This window comes from Arvicanthis niloticus, chromosome 1 (genome assembly GCF_011762505.2).
Source record: "Arvicanthis niloticus isolate mArvNil1 chromosome 1, mArvNil1.pat.X, whole genome shotgun sequence".
NCBI lineage: Eukaryota > Metazoa > Chordata > Mammalia > Rodentia > Muridae > Arvicanthis > Arvicanthis niloticus.
Genome location: NC_047658.1, coordinates 71,416,023 through 71,434,892, shown reverse-complemented (window position 1 = coordinate 71,434,892; position 18,870 = coordinate 71,416,023). Strand labels below are relative to the sequence as shown.

The following is an 18,870-nucleotide window of genomic DNA, read 5'->3' as shown; positions in this document are numbered from 1 at the left end:
TAGTTAGGAACAGGGGCCAGAAACACAGGCTCCAAAGAGCTGTAATTCCCCTTTTTTCCTCATACTGACTCAAGGGAGAAAAATAGACTTTATTTACACGTAATAACATTTAGAAAAGATCCATCCCCGGCCCTTAAAAACCTTCCCATCGTTCATATCCCACCCCAGTGCAAGTCTGGGGAAGGTAAAGTATGAGCTGCCATTGAAGGCTGCCCCCTATCCCACCCCTGAGACCCAGGACCTATCTGTCCTGGAAAAAAGCATCCTCCAGGCAGCTGTATATGGAAGTAGGTAAGAGCAGAGGCTCCTACCAGGTCATGCCCAATCCTGGGCTTCAAGAGCAAAGACCCCTGCTAGGCCCAGCCACCAGGAACAGCAGGAAAGCAGAGCCTGCTTCTCCAATGGTCCCTTCTAGGTCCAGAGACTAAGGAAGACTGGGCTCAAGAATCCAGTCTCGAATCTAGTTATGATGGAAAAGTGGACTTTTCCAAAACAAGGGGGAAAAAAATCAGGAGGCAAAATAGGGAGAGGACCACACACTATCCAAGCTCCAAGCCTCCTGGGCCAGCTCTGAGAGATGCCTAGAAGGCACCAGTCAAGTCCAGGTACCAGGCCAGGGTGTAGGCAAACATCGTCGTCTCTGGGAGGGCTGGCCGCCATTGGCCTGGGAGCTGAGAGAAGGCACTGAGGGACAGTAGAAGGAAAAGGACCAGGCAAGGTCAGTGCTGACAACGCAGGTGGAGTCATGGGTGCACTGGTTTTGACTCTTTAATGCTTTGCCTGAAAGAGAAAGACAGTCACTTGGCCATATTAACTCTTGTGTTGCCAACCTCTATTGACTAGTTCAGAAAAACCCTGGCTGGATCTCTCCCTTTGTGGGGTCCCATAAACACCTACCTTTAAGTTACCAGTTGCTAGCCACACCTAAGAAATGTGAGCTCCTTAACTATGAATGACTAACCAAGACAGAGGGTACCTCTTGTGCCCCCACCCTTCTCCAGTGGTTTGGCTTGGCCCTGCCTTGAATGTTGCCCTATAGAGTATCTAGGGATGGTCCTCCTTTTACTGCGTTACCTTGCCCTTGGCCCGGGGAGTGGCAGCAGCAGTAGCAGCGCCAGCTGTGGTGGTGGCAATGCGTGGAGAGCGCCGGGTTCCGCTGCGAGGATTGGGGGAGACCTTCCCTGGGGTCTTCTTCGAAGTTCCTCGCCTTAGAAGACTATTTCCCAGCTTCTTAGGTGTGTTAAGGATGCTGAAAGCCATTGACTGGCGACGGTCTGCCTGTGGGGAGGGACGGTCTGTCAGCCTGCTACTTTGGGGCTCTGCCAGCAAGGCTTCACTTGGCCTTCCTTCTCCCCCTTCAGTCCTGAACTAACCTGTTTGAGAACTGGAGCCGCTTTCTTGTGGGTGTCAGCAGTGCTGCTCTGCTTACGTCCTTCATGCCGGTCCCTGGGAGTCATGGGGCGTGGAAAGCAGCTGGTGGTAGCTTTCTTGGACTGTGAGGCAAAGGACAGTTAGGTAGATAATGGCACAAGGACATGCCTTCCCAACTCTGACAGAGGCCTGTACATCTGCCTTTGGAAAGAGACTTTCCCGATTCACTACTAAGATTTGGTGAGCTGGTTCATGCCTGGGTGCAGTGCTAAAAAGAAAACAAAGCAGATGCACACATCACCTACCTCAGGAGTGCCAGGGCCCTGGTGGGTCTCTGAGGAAACCCGTTTTCGCTGCTGCCTGGTAGTGATGCCAGCACTCTCAGCAATCTGAGTTGGCTGCATGCTGGCTCTGCGCAAGGTTTCCCGGGGGTCTCCAGTTTTCATCTCCTCATCAGTGATGGTGGCCAGGCTCAGGGTAGGCTGCATGGGACAAGAGGCAACAATCAATGGGCCCCAACTGTACAGAGCAAGAACTAGGGCTAAAGCTGAATCTTTAAAACGCCTTCCCTTCCTGTTGTTCATGTCTGCCTATACCCAATGAATAGCTAACAGTCTCAAGCACAGTCGTATCTGACTTCACACTTGAGTGACAGCTGCCAGCTATTCCATGTGGAAACGTGAAAGTAACCTTCCCAGTAGACCAAAAACCCAGGATAGATATTCAGGCTAGACACTAAAGTCAGTGTGGGAGGTCTTGAGGTGACCTCACATCTCACCCTGGACTCCAGAGGGTAGCAGGTCTTCAGGTGTGGGGGGCAAACTCGGTTGCGCTGCTGCAACTCTGCGATGCGGTTCCAATCATCCAGCTGCTCGGGCTCATCCTGGCAAGTGCCCATATAGAAGCTATTCCTTCCTATGGAGGGCAGAAAGTTAGGGCAAACACGGCTGCTGGTACACTGCCTACTCATCTGGCCAGGCTTCTGTTGCCACTGTTTCCCCTTCCCATCTTCCTGAGGGGCTTCAGGCTGGATACACAAGTTCTGCTCTGTATTGATGTTGCACAGCAAACCATCTGTCTCATGGAGGCGCTCTCGGGGGAGATCAGAAGAGCTCATGACCAGAGGCTGCAGCACCTTATTCACCTGCCAAGGCTTGGTGCCCCACACCAAGAGAGACTGAGGGTCACGAATTGATAACCAGGGAGGGTCCCTACATCCTAAGGGCAACTTACAAGAAATTGCTGGGCAGCCTGACTTTCCCAAGCCCACTGTTTCCCAGAAAGCAGCTCACACTGGGAACTGTGTGGGAATCTTAACAAACTGGTAAGCATCCCTGGTTCAGACTGTCCCCTTTCAGTCCTAGGATGAGCAACAAGGAGGACTGCCTTGAGCTTTTAGAAGCTTGCCTCTTCCCCACACCAAGATCTACTTCTAGTCTAGTTTGAGATTCTGGAAGATTCCTGCAGTCCCCTCACCTTGGGGAGCCCCACTGGACATCCTGGCCTGGGAGCGACGAGCAGAGCTTCGGGTGGTAGGCCGGTAGCCAGGCAGGGTGAGCAAAGCAGAGTTGCCATCATCAGGTGAACCCAAGCGGGCCAGAGACTGAGTGGAGGAAGTGGCTCGCAAGTTGGCCTGGGAAGCAGGGGCAGACTGCGTGCTGTAGAAGGATGAGTTAGCGCTGTCTGGCTCTTCCAATTCTAGTTTCTGCAAGGACAAATCATTGCAGTATCACTATAAAGCAGCACCACCTCCCTCTGCCCTAAAGCTCTCAGATATCACACTGCTTAAAAAAGGTCTTGACATTCCAAGTATGTAAACAGGCCATACAGCCAGAAGCATCTTGAAAGATGCTGAAGTTGCCAAGACTTTTCTACCCACAACATTTTGAAGGAAGCATTATTGGCCTATTTCAGAGATAAAAGCAAAGTGAGTATCCTCTAGTCACACAGCTAGGAAGTAGCTAGGCTAAGAGCCAGAACTCTTACCTCTTAAGCTATCTAGTTGGACTCTGTCCATAACCTCTGCTGCCCCTGGACCCAAGGTTCCCAGGGTCTGAACATCATCTACATTATCCTCAAATTCTCAGTAGTAGAGGGCATAAAAGTACCTTTTCACCTGTTTCCCCAACCCACTCAAGACAAGGAGAGAGGGGGAGAGAGAGAGAGCACGAGTGCATGCTCAGACCATTGAGAGCCACACCAAGCTGCACCCCGGCTGCATGGGGTCCAGAGGCTCAGGCTTAGCTGCTCTTTCCTATGTACTGCTCTGTCTTCCTGTCCAGCAGGAGAGACTGGGAGCTGGGGAGATGGCTCTGGTTAAGAGCACTGACTGCTCTTCCAGGGGTCAAGTTCAATTCCCAGCAACCACATGGTGGCTCACAACCATGGGATCTGATTCTGTCTTCTGGTGTGCATGAAAACTGAGCAATTGTATATATAAAATAAATAAATCTAAAAAGAAAAGAGACCTTAAACAAATCTATACACTTTTTATAAGATGTTGATCATCCCTTGATTTATGAGCCCTGGAAAGGAAATGGTGTTAATACCCAGCAGTCCTACGCCCAGTAGCCTAACCTTGGTCATGGTAATGTTGATGATTTGTGTGGTACGCCGGCGAGCAGAGCGGGTCTTACGGCCGGAGTCAGGGAAGGGATCCCCCAGAGAATCCAGGCTGGTCTCCAAGGGGGCCTGACCCCGAGCAGGAATGGGGGTGAAGTAGAGACTCTCCAGGGATTCCACTTTAGGGGGCAAGCGTTGGGAGATGGGTGAGGCTGGCTCTCCAGGGACACTGGTACCATCTGGTTGGGTACGAGGCAGCTTGCTGTAGAAAAAGCAACTTGCTGAGTTGCAGATCCTGAGCTAGAAGACATATCTGTTTCCTTGCCCCAAACGGTTACACTTACTACAGGTAAATGTGGTAAAGCACACCACCACTGGTCTTGCAGAGATAGAAAAGGGCCTTGTTGGGGCCTTCCTGTCCACTCTTGGCTGCTCCTAACCCTTTATACTAGCAGCTCTCAGATCTCTCTACCTTAGCTCAAACCCTGCTCTGCAATCAGACTGCTATGGGCCCAGACATCCCCAGATGCCACAAATGTTCCACAATTACCAAGTCTACTCTAAAACCCTCTGCCTGTTCTTCTTCCTGTATCTCCTGAAGGGACACCTTCACAGGTTGCCAGGCCACGAATGTGGGTGTAATTTGACCTCTTGTACCATACACAATCAGTAAACATTCTCAGAAGCTCTCCTAGCTGCACACTCCTCATGTACACTCTGTTCCCTCCACCTCAGCTCATCTCACCTAGACTTAGACTCATGAGAGACACTGCAGGGTAGTGACGAGAACTCAGGACAGGCTGCCAGGTTCAAACCTGGCTCTATCATTGGATCCCTCTAAAGCCCAGTTCTATCTGTTTAAGGAGATACAATGAACAGAGCCTATGATGGTTGCTAAGAGAAAATGAAGTTGTAACTGTTCCAAGAACTCAGAACATTCGCACACAAAGCAGCGCATGTTTGATTGAAACAGTAACTGTACTGCTAACCTTGACTTCAATACTGTCAGCAAACTCTAAGATGCAAATCCAACCTGTAGTCCTCAAATTCAGCACTTCGGAAGCTTATTAGTCTTTAGTCCAGCCTCTAGGCTCTCGGCCTACTCGGCCTCACATTACAGGCCGCTCATCCACCTCTGCACACTCCTGTAGATTTTATCAAAACTCATAAAAGCTTCCTCCAAGACATTCCTAATTGTTCCACCTCTTTTTCACTTCTACTGTGCCCTAAGCAGGCATCTGTCATAGAAGGACCACAGGCTAGAACAGCATGCACTCAGTGAACAGGATAGAAGAGAGGTATGTCTCCTGACCTAGCAACACTGCAAGGGGTTCCCTCCTCCAAGCTCAGATCCAGGCTGTCAATGCTTAAGTCCAGCTGGGGTTTTGCTTGAGGCTCACGGCTCTTTAAGGCATCAGTTGCCACCTGGAATTTGCCCAAGTCCCGAAGCTGCTGGTCTGCATGGGCAACCTAGAAGTAAAATAAAGAGCAGTCTAGAGTAGGGGTGGCCTCGGAGAGGAGGTATGGCGTGCAACAAGACAGATGTGAGGTGCTTCTGTTTAAAGCAGGTGCCTACCTGAGCCTCCAGGCTGCGCACCTGGGCTGTAAGGTGACGGCAGGCCTGTTCAGCTTCCTTAGTCTTCAGCCCTGCCTGTTGCAGCTCACGGCCCAGACGGTCGGCTTCAGACCGCAGCTCCTTGTTCTCCTTCTGCAGCTGCTCCAGGTCTTGAAGCTGTTCCTGCAGCTCTTGGTTCTGCTGCTTCTTGGCATCATAATGGGTCTTGGCTTTCTCCATCTGTGTGAACAGGCAGAGTGCGTGTATGCAGCAGAGCCTAGAAATGGTGAGGGAGAAGGGCAGAGCAAGACAGCTACTGGCCCCTACCTGTAGCTTGTAATGCTCAGCTGCCTGCTCCTTCTGGCTCAGCTGGGCTCGCAGCTCATTCAGTTGGGTCTGGAGGCGCTGGACCTCCTGCTGGCTTTCACCTCCCTGGGCCTGGAAAGCCTGAGAAATCAATCAAAACAAGGAAACTGATTACCCAAACCCACTGGCCTGTTCTTGCTGCTCAGTTTCCACAGGTACTTCAGAGTCATCCTCAGGACACTTAGGACACCTCAGCCCAATACACACATCCCCACCCTCCAACTGCAGCCTACAAAACAACTATATTCTCCCTCCCAGACCCTCCTATGGACACCCTGCTGACCATCTGCTGGCTCTGATACTTCTCACAGTTCAGCCTGCCATCTATGAGGCCAAGCACCAAGTATCTCACCCCCTGTACAAGTACATTATCTCCCAAGGGAACAGAAACTGATCTTCAGAGAATACCCTGGTATAGAGCACAGTGGGAGACAACTGTATGTGCACGTCAATGACAGGGACTCACTCCTCCAAACCACTCCAAGAAATAACTTTTATCCTTGTTTTGGAGAAGAAAAGAGCCCAGAGATTTAGGCAAACTGACCAAGGTCCAAAACTGTGGGGCTGGCTCCTTTATGGTGCCAGTACTACCTCCTAAGAGGACCAGAACTCTTCAAGAGCAGGCCAGCAGCTAATTCCATTACCTGCAACATCAGCTTGGTTTACTACAGGTACTAGATGGATGCATCCCACCAATAGTCTCCTACACCTGCTAGCTCCTAACAACCCCTAAAAAGGAACATGATGAACCTACTTACTGTTCACAACAGACCATGGGCAAGGCAGTGAGAAGGAAATCTGAAGCTCAGAGCTCCTCTACCTAGGATCCACTGTGCTGCACAAGTCTCAGTGAAACTGGTGCCTAATCTGTTGCCCTTAACTAAGGGATGGGAAGCTTAGAGCCACAAAAAGCAAACACTAGAACATAGACAGTAACAGAATGAGAAGCATTAAAAGTGTTAACTGCACTGGTCATCATGGCACACTAATCCCAGTACTCTAGGCTGCATAACAGACCTTGTCTGCCATCCATCCCAAGGTGGGGTGGGCAGAAATGCATTCTAAGACTAAGAATTGTTGACACTCTCAGCTGTTGAACCCCAACTACTTAAAACAGGGCTTTTCCACAGAAAAGATGGATGGAGGAGTTTGTCCTATTCTGCCTGGTAGTCGTTAGCCATTCACCTACTGACTGGGAAAATGTGGCTAGGGTAGATCAAGAACTGAAACAATCTCCCCTCTGTTTTGAACTGCTGGAAACAGAACCTAGGGTTTTCTATGCACCAAGTAGTGCTCTACCACTGAACTATATCTATGCCTTGATTTTTTTTTTTTTTTTTAAACTGAAAAGCACAGTGGCTGTAATAGATCCCTGAAGACAAAGCCAAGGTTTCTGAGGCCCAGGATAGGTTCCTGGGCAACCAGGCCCCCCAGGGAGCTCCTGCTCTGGCTCCATACTAACATATGGCTCCATAACTAAGGGCTTAGAGAAGATGTTCCTCCACCCTGCCATTCTGAGGCAGTCAGAGGACAGGCCTGTCACACATTCGTCCCACCTTTAGCTTCTGTTGCTGCACCTTGCTGGCTTGGTCATACTCTGTCAGCTTCTTACTCAGTTCTTCCACCTGAGGAGCAGAAAAGAACAAACAAGATGAAAATGTAATAGCTAATCTTGGTTTTCAATTACACCATATCTACAAACAGCTTAAACCCAAGCAATTGGGCTATGAGGGATTTTCTTGATGGGATCATTTGAGGTGGGAAAATCCACCTTAAATCTGGGCCACACCTTCGGGTAGCAGCCCACAAAAAAGGACATAGAAGGAAGTTTTTGTTCTTTGCCTGCTTGCCCTCACTCTCTTGTTCTGGATATACATAACCAGTCTAAAGATTTCTAAGTGTGCCTTGGAAGAATTAAAACCAAAATTCAAGTCCTAGCCTCAGAAGGTGTCAACGGTTAAATTAAGGGCATTTATTGGTTAAGGAAAGTGATCCTGTAATTTGGGATGGCAAGACAACACTGCTGTTTCTCAGGGCCCACCAATAATTTATAACCAAACTTAAAACTAAGCAGGCTCCTACAGGGTCAGTGAGAAGGTGTACAACACCACTAAGGAGCTAAATGACTTTGTTAATTCATTCAAGTATTAAGCCTGGGGAATTTGCGTGGGAATGGATTTTAAGGGTGTGGGATAATGGTGCAAGGAACATTACAACAAATCAAAGTGAGTTTATTGATATAGGCCCATGGAGTAGAGATTGTGGATTTAATATGAAAGCATGCTCAGTTTTTAAAAAGAGGTGTCAAAAGTTTAATGAAGTACTTGTCAAAGGACGACCTACTGACAAGGAGCTGTGGAAGCCGCGTCTCCCTTGGATTCATGCTCATGGCTATTTTAAGAAGCTCAGGGAAATTATGATGCTTGAATGGGTATGGTGTGTAAAACGGGACCCTCCACAGCGGAAAGGCCCAGAAGTCATGCCCTCAGACAAATGTAAGAAAGGCTAAACTGGATTGTGGCAATAGGGAATCTTGGCCAGTGAACCAGACTTGAACCTGTTTGCAGACACAGAACACCTTGAATGAAGGGATGGCCAGATCCCCTGGAAGAAGAACCTTGATAAAACACATAAAGATCCAGTTCTTCCCCAGAGAGACCTATGGCCTTTTACAAGGGTAACTGTACACCAGAGAGAGTAAACAGCCTGACTTTCTGGGTCTACTGGATACTGGTTCTAAATTAATGCTGATTCCAGAAGACCCCAAGACACATTGTGGCCCTCCAGTTAAGGCAGAAGCTTATGGAGGTCAGGTGATCAATGGAGTTTGGGCTAAAGTCCAGCTCATCGTGGGTCCAGTACTTCCCCAAACTCATCCTGTGGCTGTTTTCCAGTTCCAGGATGTATAATTGGGTTGGATGTACTTAGAGGCTGGCAGAATTCCCACAGTGCTTCTCTAACCCGTGGAGCGAGGGCCACGGCAGTTGCAAAGGCCAAATGGAAGCCATTAAGAGTTGCCTCTACCAGGGAAATGTGCAGAGGTGATGATTTCCACATCTCCCTTTAACTCTCATCTGGCCAGTACAGAAGACAGATGGATCATGGAGAATGACAGTCTACTGCAAATGTCAGTAGTGACTCTAAATGCAGCTGCTGTATCACATATGGTGTCCTTACTTGAGCAGATTAACACCTCTCCTGGTACATGGTATGTAGCTATTGATCCAGCAAATGCCTTTTTCTCAATACCTGTCCATAAATACCACCAGAAACAATGTTTTCAGTTGACAAGTGCAGCAGTATACCCTTAAAGTTTTACCTCAAGGATACACTAACCAGTCCTGTGTCATAACTTAGTTTGAAAGGGTCTTCATCATCTGTCTCTTCCACAAAGCATCATACTGTTCCTCTATATTGACAACATTATGCTGACTGGACCAAGTGAGCAAGAAGTAGCAAATACTTTGGACTTGTTGGTAACACATATGGGTATCAGAGGATAGGGGATAAATCCAATCAAAATTAAAGGGCCTTCTACCTCAGTGAAATTCTTAGGAGTCCATTGGTGGGGCATGCAGATATTTTTTTTAGAAGATATTCCTTCTAAAGTGAAGAATAAGTTATTGTACCTGGCCCCTCCCACCACCAAGAAAGCAGCAAAAACATTCAGTGGGCCTATCTGTATTCTGGGGACAACCCATTCCTCACTTGAGTGTGCTACTCTGGCCCATATACCAAGTGACTTGGAAAGCTGCTAGATTTGTGTGGGGCCTGGAACAGGAGAAGGCTCTTCAAAAGGACCAGGCTTCTGTTCAGGCTCCTTTGTCTACCACTTGGACCAGCAGACCCAATAGTACTCAAGGGATTTTGGAGCAAGGTTCTACTATCATCTGCAGACAAGTATCCTCCCTTTGAGAACAATGCCTTCTGCTCCCAAGTGTATACTTGCAACATCACAGCTGTGGCCTTTGATTAACTGACTGAAAAAGAGAAGACTAGGGCCTGGTTTACTAATAGCTCTGTACATTATGTCTGCAGCATCCAGAAATGGATAGCTACAGCATTATAACCCTTTTCTGGGTCAACCCTGAAAAACAGCAGGTAAAGAGAAATCTTCACAGTGAATAAAACTTTAGGCAATATATATGGTCATAATGGCCAGATGTGTGATTGTTCAGATTCATAGGCTGTAGCAAACTGATTGGCTGGATGGTTAAGAGACTTGGAAGAGCAAGAAGACATCTAGAAAGTATGTGGACAGATGTCTTCAAACAAGAAAGGATGTGAAGATACTTGAGTCCTATGTAAATGCTAATCAAAGGGTGACTTCAGCTAAGGAGTTCAATAATCAAGTAGATAGAATGACCCATCAGCCTCTTTCCCCAGCCAATTCTGTCATTGCATAAAAGGTCCATGAACAAAGTGGCCCCAGTGCAGAGAGAGAGGTTATACCTGGGCTCAACAATACAGACTTCCATCACCAAGGCTGAGTGCCAGATCTGCCAGAAGCAGAGATCAACACTGGGCTTTGTCTTTACTGGAGTATATAATTATTCTGGTTATGGATTTGCCTTTCATACACAAAATGCTTCTGCCAAAACTACCATCATGAATTTACAGAAGGCCCTATCCACCATGATATTCCACACAGTATTGCTTCTAACAAACTCATTTTTCAGCCAGAGAAGTACAACAGTGGCCCATGTTCATGGAATCCATTCATCATGATCCTGAAGCATCCATTCTGATAGAATGACAGAATGGCCTCTTGAAGACCCAGTTAATGCCTGGAGGACTGGGGTAGGGCTCTCCAGAAGGCTTGGTATATGCTTTGAATCGGTGTGCAATATAGTAATATTGTTATAAAGTTATGAAAACCAGCTAAGGCAGTGGTTCCCAACCTTCCTAATGCTCTGACACTTTAATACAGTTCCTCATGTTGTGGTGACCTCTGACCATAAAATTATCTTTGCTGATACTTCATAACTGTAATTTTCTTATTATGAATCACAATGCCAATATCTGATATGAAAGATATCCAATATGCAACCCCATGAAAGGGTCATCCAACTATCAAAGGGGTTTCAATCTACAAGTTGAAAGCCACTGAGCTAAAGCCAAGGGACTAGCTACAGAAACGAGAATTACAACTGACAGAAGTGTTTGTTTCATATTTTGTTAAAACTGTGTTGTGTATATATAAACCTTTTAAATAGATATTTGTCTTTTCATTCCTTGGTTTATCATGTGATGCAACATAAAAAGAGATAATATCAGTGGTTATTTTTAAGTTGTGAGACACTACAAGAATGTCCCTCAAGGAACAGTGTCATCTACTCTAAAATATATACTGTATTTGCAGTTATACATGGGATAGTTATTGCTTGTTAGGCATAATTATGACCTAGCTATTTTCATTTGGAAATTAAAGATAGCATAAGGAGATCTGATCATGGGTCAAGGTGACAAGAGGTGAACTTGTACATAATGGCTAATCTTGGCTTTGAACTTGACGACATCTGCAATCAAATAAAACCCAAGCAGCTGGGCACATCTAGGAAGGTTTTCTGACTGGATCATCTGAAGTAAGAAGAAGCACCCTAAATCTGGGCCACACCTTCTGGTGGCAGCTCATATAAAAGGACACAGAAGGGAACTTTGCTTTCTGCCTTCTGTCCTCAGTCTTGCTGGCGAGTTTATCTATCCTACTGCTGAGACATTCCTCTGTAGGTATTAGAAACTACTTCTGTAGGACTCCAATACAAACCAAAGACCAGCTGAAGCATCAGCTTTATGGATTGAAATACCATCAGATTATTTTCTCCTCCATCAAAACTACAGACCATGGTGCGTAAGCTACTGTAGTGTGTCTCCTTTTGATAAATACAGATTCAATCAGTTCTGTTCCTCTGACTACAACAGAGGGTTTCTCCCAACCATTATTATCCTCAGGCCCTTTCTCTACACAGGTAACACTGTGCTGTCCAAAAGTTGTCAGGGACTGAGGTGGCCCCAAATAGATGTTACCAGGGTCACCTGACCAAACTCATTCCAGCTCTAAGTCTCCGCCACCAAAATAACCACCTGACTCTTCAGAGTCACCATCTCTATACATCTCTATACATCTCTACTGTCCCCTACTCCCCAGCCCAAACTAGAAAGGCTGGGGTAGGAACAGAGCACCTATGGGGTTGGAGAGATGACTACGTGGTTTTAAGTTCTACGACTTCTTGTAGAAGACTTAGGTTTGGTTCCCAGCTCCCACGTGCCAGCTAAAAATGAACTATCACTCTAGTTCCAGGAGCTCTAACATCCTCTTCTGGTCCCTGCAGGCAGCAGGCATGCATATAATGTACATATACATATATAGGCAAATATTCATATATAAAGAACTTAAAAAGAAAAGAACAGGACACCTACTCTGGTACTAACAAACATTGTCAAAGTACATTCATTTCTCCCTCCTCCCCCAAAATAACCAAAGCAAAGCCCCCAGACCTCTTTCCAGTCTCCAAGGGCTGTTAGAGATGCTAGCAGCATGGCCACTGTGGTTAGCATTGGGAGAAAAGAATGCTGGAGACAAGAGCAGGGCAGCACACACTCCCAAGCCCCTCCCCCAACTACAACAAAGAGCAAAGGGATCATAACAGCCACAAGCACCCCTGTTTCCTCCAGGCATTATGGGAGCTTAGGCATGAACAGGCAGCAGAGGAAGAGGCAAAAGGCTCCATTGCTAACTGCTTGCTTTCCAATTTGATTATTGCATTTTCTTAGAATGTCTGTAGAGACCAGGAAGATGAGTTGAGAAAGTATTCTGGGGCTGGAGAGATGGCTCAGAGGTTTAAGGCACTGTCTGCTCTTTCAGAGGTCCTCTCCTCAGTTCAATTTCCAGCAACCACTCAGTGGCTCACAACCATCTGTAATGGGATCTAGTGTCCTCTTCTGGTCTATAGGCATACATGCAGGCAGATCACTTTCTACATAATAAAATCTTGAGGGGAGGGGAGAGAGAGAATATGAGAGAGAGAGAGAATATGAGAGAGAGAGAGAATATGAGAGAGAGAATATGAGAAAGAGTTCTCACTAAACATGAGCTCTGTGGCTTACTGACTAGGGAGGCCTGAGAGGCCTGAGAGGATGAAGGCAGAGAGAAGACTTACCTGGGGAAGACCCTTTCTACTTCTGTCTGACTCTATGTGAGTGAAGCTCTGGGATAAGGCTCCAGAGTGAGCTGGGCGAGTTCCCTATCCTCTAAGGACTGCCTCATTTGTCACCGTCATGCCTTGGATAACTTGGAGAAGAAGGGCAATAATCTAAACAAAGCCATATAAATCTATTTTTCCTCTTGGATTAGTCTCCTTAACTCAAAACAGGGCTTGGGAGGTGTTGGTGTTACAAGGATTGAATTTGTCACCAGGAAAGATGAAGCTATGCTACCTTTGATAGGTGAAAGAAAGGGCAGAAGGGGAGAGGCCGACCTGGGATGGTAGGATGAGGCCCCAGAGAGGGCCTATAATACTGGACTCCATGGCTTGACCCTGCCTTTCACAAACAGTTCACAACAGGAGCTGGCGGAGCAAGCTGCAGCCGGGGTCATGCACCGAGACTGGTCACCGCTTAAGCAGCCAGCATTTATCGAGAACCCCAGGCATTACCTGCTTAGTCTGCTCTCTTTGAAATACCTCTAGTTGCTCCACCTGTGCATGGGGGAGAAGCAATGGAGACAGTGAGATGCAGCCACTGACAGACTGACCTCACTTGGGCTCTGAAACTTCGAGCAGAGAATGGGAGTGTGGGGTGAGAGGGGGATAGGCCAGCTGGAATCAGGTAACTGGGCATAATCAGCAACATGACACTTCACAACACTTGGGAGGTGAAGGCGGGAAGATCAAGAGTGTAAGGCCATCTTTACTTATATCCTGAGTTCAAGGCTAGCCTGAGTTACATTAGATTCTGTTTTAAAACACCAAAAGAAACAAAAAGCTAGTCAACTTGACTCTTCAGAATCAACTTTCAAAGAAAAGGAGGCCAGACATATTGTCATTATTGGGGTGGGGGGTGACTGTGGAAGTTCAATCAGGGTCTAACTATGCAACCCCTACCTATGTGGCCTCAAATTCATGATCCTCCTCCTGACTTAGCCTCCTAAGTGCTGGGATTACAGGCATGCGCCACCACTCTCTGTCATTAACATCCTTTTTCAGACAAACTTGGGATTCTACTGGCTACTTTTCTTCTGCTGCTACTCAGTGAATGAAGGCAGGCAGGCTGGCTACTGCAGTACAGATCTGGGATGGAGGCAAGGGGAGGGCTGCAGAACGGAGAGCACATAGCACGGAGACCTTACCTGGGCAGTAAGTTTCTGCCTCTCTTCTTGGAACCTCTGCCTTTCCTCTAGGACCTTCACCTTGGCACCTTCATACTTGGCAGTCATCACCTCCAGTTCCCGGGTCGTACTCTGTGCTTCTTGCCGCATCTCAGCCAGGTGGGTCTCAGCATCAGTACGCACAGCAGCCAACTCCTGGACATACTTCTCACGGGCTTGATCTAGCTCTACTTCCAGAAACTGCCGGCCAAGGTTGGCCCGCTCTCCCAGCCCCCGGTTCTCCTCTGCCAGCAGGCCATGGGCCTTCTTCAGCGTGCTCAGCTGCTCTGCATAGCTGGCCTTCTCTGCCCGCAGCTGCTGGGCTGCTCGCTCCTGCTCAACAATCTTCTGCCGCAAAGATCCTAGCTCTCCGAGCTCCCGCTGGGCCCGCATTAGCTCTGCCTGCAGCCCACCAGCTGTCTGCTTGCTCTGCTCTATCTCCTCCCGGAAGCGCTTCTCAGCAGCCGCCTGCTCAGCTTGCAGCTGCTGACAAAGGTGCTTGGCAGGCAGCAGCTCACTTACCAGGGCCTGTGTGCTGGTATGCTCCAGCTGCAGGGCAGAGAGAGCTTGCTCCTTTTGGAAAAACTTTTCCTGCCAGGCCTTCAACTCTTGGCCCAATTCCTCAGCTCGCTCTGCCTGTGAGGCCAGCTCCTGCCGCAAGTTCTCTGAAACTACACGCTGTTTTTCCACCTCTTCCCGGAGGCTCTGTACCTCCTCTCGTAGAGCTGAACTGCGTTCTGCTGCTCTGGCACTGCTGCTGGCTGTTTCTACCTGAAGCAGGCGCAGCCTCTCTTCCAGCTTCTGGCTCTTCTCTGATTCAGCTACAACCAGGCGCTTCAACTCCTTGCTTTCCCCCTCCTTCTCTAGAACTTGGCGATTCAGGATGGATACTTCCTCTTCCAAGCTGCTGATAAGACTGCTTTTTCTCTCAGCTTCCTGCTGGCCACGGGCTACCTGGGCCTTCCACTCTTCCTCAGCTTTGCTATGGTCCTGGGTTTTGGCACGGAGGGCTTGCAACTCTCTTTGAGCTGAAGCTGAGGCAGCCTGATTCTGCCCTAACTCTCGAGCCTTCTCTTCTAACTGGCCCTGCAGTGTCTTCAGGGCTTTGTCTTGCTCAGCCCGGCAAGCACGCTCAGACTCCAGGCTGTGTGTCAGGCCTTCAACCTGCTGCTGCTGTTGCTGACACTGCTGCTCTAGCTTACTGATCTCTGCCCGAAGTGCCTCCAACTCAGGGCCTGGTGCCTGTGTCTTTCCAGCTGTCTCCAACTGGGTTCCTGGGCCAGAAGCATCTTCTCCACTGGTACCCACTTCAGGGTGCTCTTTTTCTTTCTTGACTAACTGTATTTTCAGCTGTTCCAAAGTCTGCTGGAGCTCCTTCAACTCTGTTCTTTGAGCTGCCTCTTGCCCACGAAGTTTGTCAAGCTCTTGGTCTTTCCCTTCCTTTTCAGTCAGGGCACGGGCCAGGGCTTCTTGGAGGGCAGCAAACTCCACACGCTGTTCGTTGAGGGTGTTCTGCAGCCGCATCTCAAGCTCTGCCTTGGCTGCCTTCTCCTGAGCCAGGTCAGCCTGGGCCTGGCCCCGCTCCTGGGTCAGCCGTGCCACCTCCCGCTCCTGCTGCCCACGTTCCTCTTGCTGCTGGCCCTGGCTCTTCATCAGTGCTGCTCGCAGCCTCTCCAGCTCACAGCCTGTTTGCTCAGCTTCACGCTCCATAGCCTTCAGTGCTGCTTGTGTGCTAGAGAATGGCCGGCCCTGCTGTTCTCCTAGCCCATCAGACTCTCTGTTTCCAGCCCCCGGAAGCTCTCTGAGCAACTCAAGTGAAGCCGCTTCCTGCTGCTCACCTGCCTTGAGCACCAAGTCTTTCAGGCAGACCACCCCCTTGTTAGTGGCAGCCAACTTCTCCTGCAGAGCCGAGAGATCATCTACCAGCTTCTGTGCTCTAACTTCTTTCTCCTGGACCTGCTGGAGGACCTTGGCCAGACTGGCATGAAGCTGGGCTAGCTGACTCTGCTGCTGGCCTGTCTGGCCTTCTCCATGGGTCTCTACTGCTTCCTCCTGTACCTCTTGGCCAATCTTCTCCCCTTTCAAAGCCATCAGCTGTTCCTGGAACATGGCACCATACCTTGCCTCCTCTTGCTGTCTAGCTTCAAACTGCTTCTGCCAGCTCTCAACCTCCCTGATGAGCTGCTCCCGCTCACCCTCAGCTCTGTGCTGGGAAGCTGTGGCCTCTGCCAGCTCCTGCCGCAAGGCTTTAGTCTCAGCCTGATGAGCCTCTTCAAGCTGCTGTACCCGGGCCTCCAGCCCCTTTCGCCCAGCCTTCTCTTGCTCTAACTCCTTCTGTTCCTGCTCCCGCTGCTTCATCAGGCTTCGAGCCTCTGCCTCCATCTCAGTGACACAGCGCTGCTGCTCTTGCAGGGCATCTGCAGCCCTGCGTTTCTCTTCTTCAAGGCTGCCTCTGGTAATCTTCAAAGTCTCTTCAAGGGCCTGGAGCTGTTCCTGGAGCTGGACCTTCTCCTGAACCAACTTTTCTCTCTCAGCTGTTTTTTGCTGCTCAGCCTTCAGCTGGGCCTCTAGCTCTGTCACCTGAGCTTGGGCCTGACGCTGTTCCTGGTGGGCAGCTTCAATGCAGGCATGGAGGTCTCCTATCTTTTGGCTCAGCTCTGCCTTTTCCTGCTGGACCTGTGTGACCAAGGTCTGCACACTGTCCCGAGCTTCATTAGCAGCCTGAAGTTGCTGCTGCAGACTCTCTAGCTTGGCATCCTTCTCCTTCTCCAATGTTTCTAGCTGCTGGCGAGCAGTATCCCGTTCCCTTAGATAGGCCTCTCGAGCCTCAACGACGACGGCCAGTTGCTGGGCGTGATCCTGCCTGGTTGCCTCCTGCTCCTTAGCTGACTCTTCCAATTGCTGCTCCTTCAGCTTCAGGCTGCTGCTCAGCTGCTCCACCTGCTGGCGGAGGCCCTGGGCAGCCTGTTCTTGCTCTTGCAAGGTCTGTAACATCTGAGCCTGCTCCTTTTTGGCCTGTTCTTTCAGGCAGGCCAGCTCTTGATCTTGCTGCTGCAGGGTGGCATTGAGTGCTGTCATAGAGGCCAGCTGAGCAGTGAGCTGAGCCCCCTGCGCCTGGGAGGCTTGCTCGAGCTCCTCTTTGGCCTGGCTGAGGCTAGAAACCGAGCTCTGCAGGTCAGCAATCAAGCTGGCCAGCTGCTGCTTTTCTTCTTCAAAGTGGCTCCGCTCAGCAAGCAGCTGAGCTTCCTGTTTGCCACGTTCACACTCCAGAGTCTCTACACGGGCTTGGAGCTGGGTGTTGTCTGTGGCAAGTTTGGCTGCCTCTTGCTTCAGGGTATCCAGCTGTTGGGGAAAAAAAGACAAAATGGGGATCAACCCTATCAAAGAACACCAAGAATCAACCCTATCAAATGCCTTACTAAATGTTTCTGTCTATTCCTACCTGCAAGGCGTCACCCAGCACCTCACCCTTCTCCGGGACTGGGCTCTCCTGTAGCCGAGTTGCTTGATCTTCCAACTGGGAAAGCTTTCCCTGAAGGATTTCATTCTTCTCTTCAAGACATTTCTTGGAGTAAGCAAGAGAGCCGTGTGAACAGAGAAGTAGAACTGTCACTAATTACCAGACACTAGATCATCTTGTCTCCTAGATTTCCCTTTGCCCTGGCTCAGGAGAAAATCCTCAGAAACCATGGGTCTGAGCTGGGAGTAACGGCTCTCCAAAACTCAAAGAGTCTAAGACATGAAAATGAAGAATTCAAAAACCAATTTGTGCTCCCAGTCCCTGCATATCAACAGAAACCACAGGTCTGGACTTCCTGAGCACCTGACTTTCTACTCCCAATTACATGTGTAAATTTAAGTCAAAATGTGCAAAGCCAACTTACCACATAGCCTTCCTCAGACAAGTCTTGACTCAGACACTACCCAAATGCTTAAAAAACAACCCCAGGCATCTATGCCAGCCTAGCCTCATCTGCCCTAGCCCAACATCTACTCCCCCTCAAGTGTGGGCACAAAGCAACATGATGGATATGTTCTGACTCCTGACCCCCGGGGGTGGAGGGTGGGGGCTCACAGGGAGTCTCCACTGTCTCTTTTACAAAAAAACGCTCAGGATCCCAGACTCTAAGTGCTATGCCCAAGAGCTACTAGGTTAGGAAGCAGCAGAGCTGGGCTCTTAGTAACAACAGTAATATAGGCTGGGCATCCCTAGTCTGAAATCTAGAATCCAATAATCCTAAACCCAAAACTTTCTGAGCTCCAAACAAAATACCAAAAGGAGCTTTAATATTTGAACAAAACATTGTTGCAGAATCTTGTAACTCTGGCACACAGGAAACAAAGACTAGAGGACAGAGTCCAAAGCCAGCTTGGGCTACAGAGCTAGGCTACTTTAAAAAAACAAAAGTTCACATTGATTTAGAAGGGATGAGCAATTTATAATGTCTAAGCCAGGCAGTGGTGGCACATGCCTTTAATCCCAGCACTTGGGAGGCAGAGGCAGGCAGATTTCTGAGTTCGAGGCCAGCCTGGTCTACAGGGTGAGTTCTAGGACAGCCAGGGCAATACAGAGAAACCCTGTCTCAAAAAACAAAACCAAAAAAACAAAAACCAAAAAATCTTGTAATGTCTATGCAAATATTCCAGAATG

The 18,870-nt window shown here is 48.8% G+C and overlaps 1 protein-coding gene across 6 annotated transcripts in view; it reads right to left on the bottom strand.

Annotated features, from left to right (window-relative positions):
- Window positions 1-69: 69 nt before the first annotated feature.
- Numa1 (nuclear mitotic apparatus protein 1) overlaps window positions 70-18,870 on the bottom strand; it is an 86,817-nt gene continuing 68,016 nt past the window's right edge. For 5 of the 6 annotated variants that reach the window (XM_034489980.2, XM_076939047.1, XM_076939045.1 and 2 more), the window contains exons 13-26: window positions 17,662-17,784; window positions 14,202-17,561; window positions 13,510-13,551; window positions 7,411-7,479; window positions 5,816-5,935; window positions 5,510-5,728; window positions 5,246-5,403; window positions 3,949-4,195; window positions 2,848-3,076; window positions 2,150-2,286; window positions 1,677-1,853; window positions 1,374-1,493; window positions 1,075-1,278; window positions 70-780 (exon numbers count right to left, since the gene is read on the bottom strand). In XM_034489980.2, the coding sequence (XP_034345871.1) occupies window positions 769-780; window positions 1,075-1,278; window positions 1,374-1,493; window positions 1,677-1,853; window positions 2,150-2,286; window positions 2,848-3,076; window positions 3,949-4,195; window positions 5,246-5,403; window positions 5,510-5,728; window positions 5,816-5,935; window positions 7,411-7,479; window positions 13,510-13,551; window positions 14,202-17,561; window positions 17,662-17,784 (5,217 nt within the window). In that variant the 3' untranslated portion in view covers window positions 70-768. The remainder of the gene's footprint in view (window positions 781-1,074; window positions 1,279-1,373; window positions 1,494-1,676; window positions 1,854-2,149; window positions 2,287-2,847; window positions 3,077-3,948; window positions 4,196-5,245; window positions 5,404-5,509; window positions 5,729-5,815; window positions 5,936-7,410; window positions 7,480-13,509; window positions 13,552-14,201; window positions 17,562-17,661; window positions 17,785-18,870) is intronic. The other variant, XM_076939054.1, reaches the window with a different exon arrangement.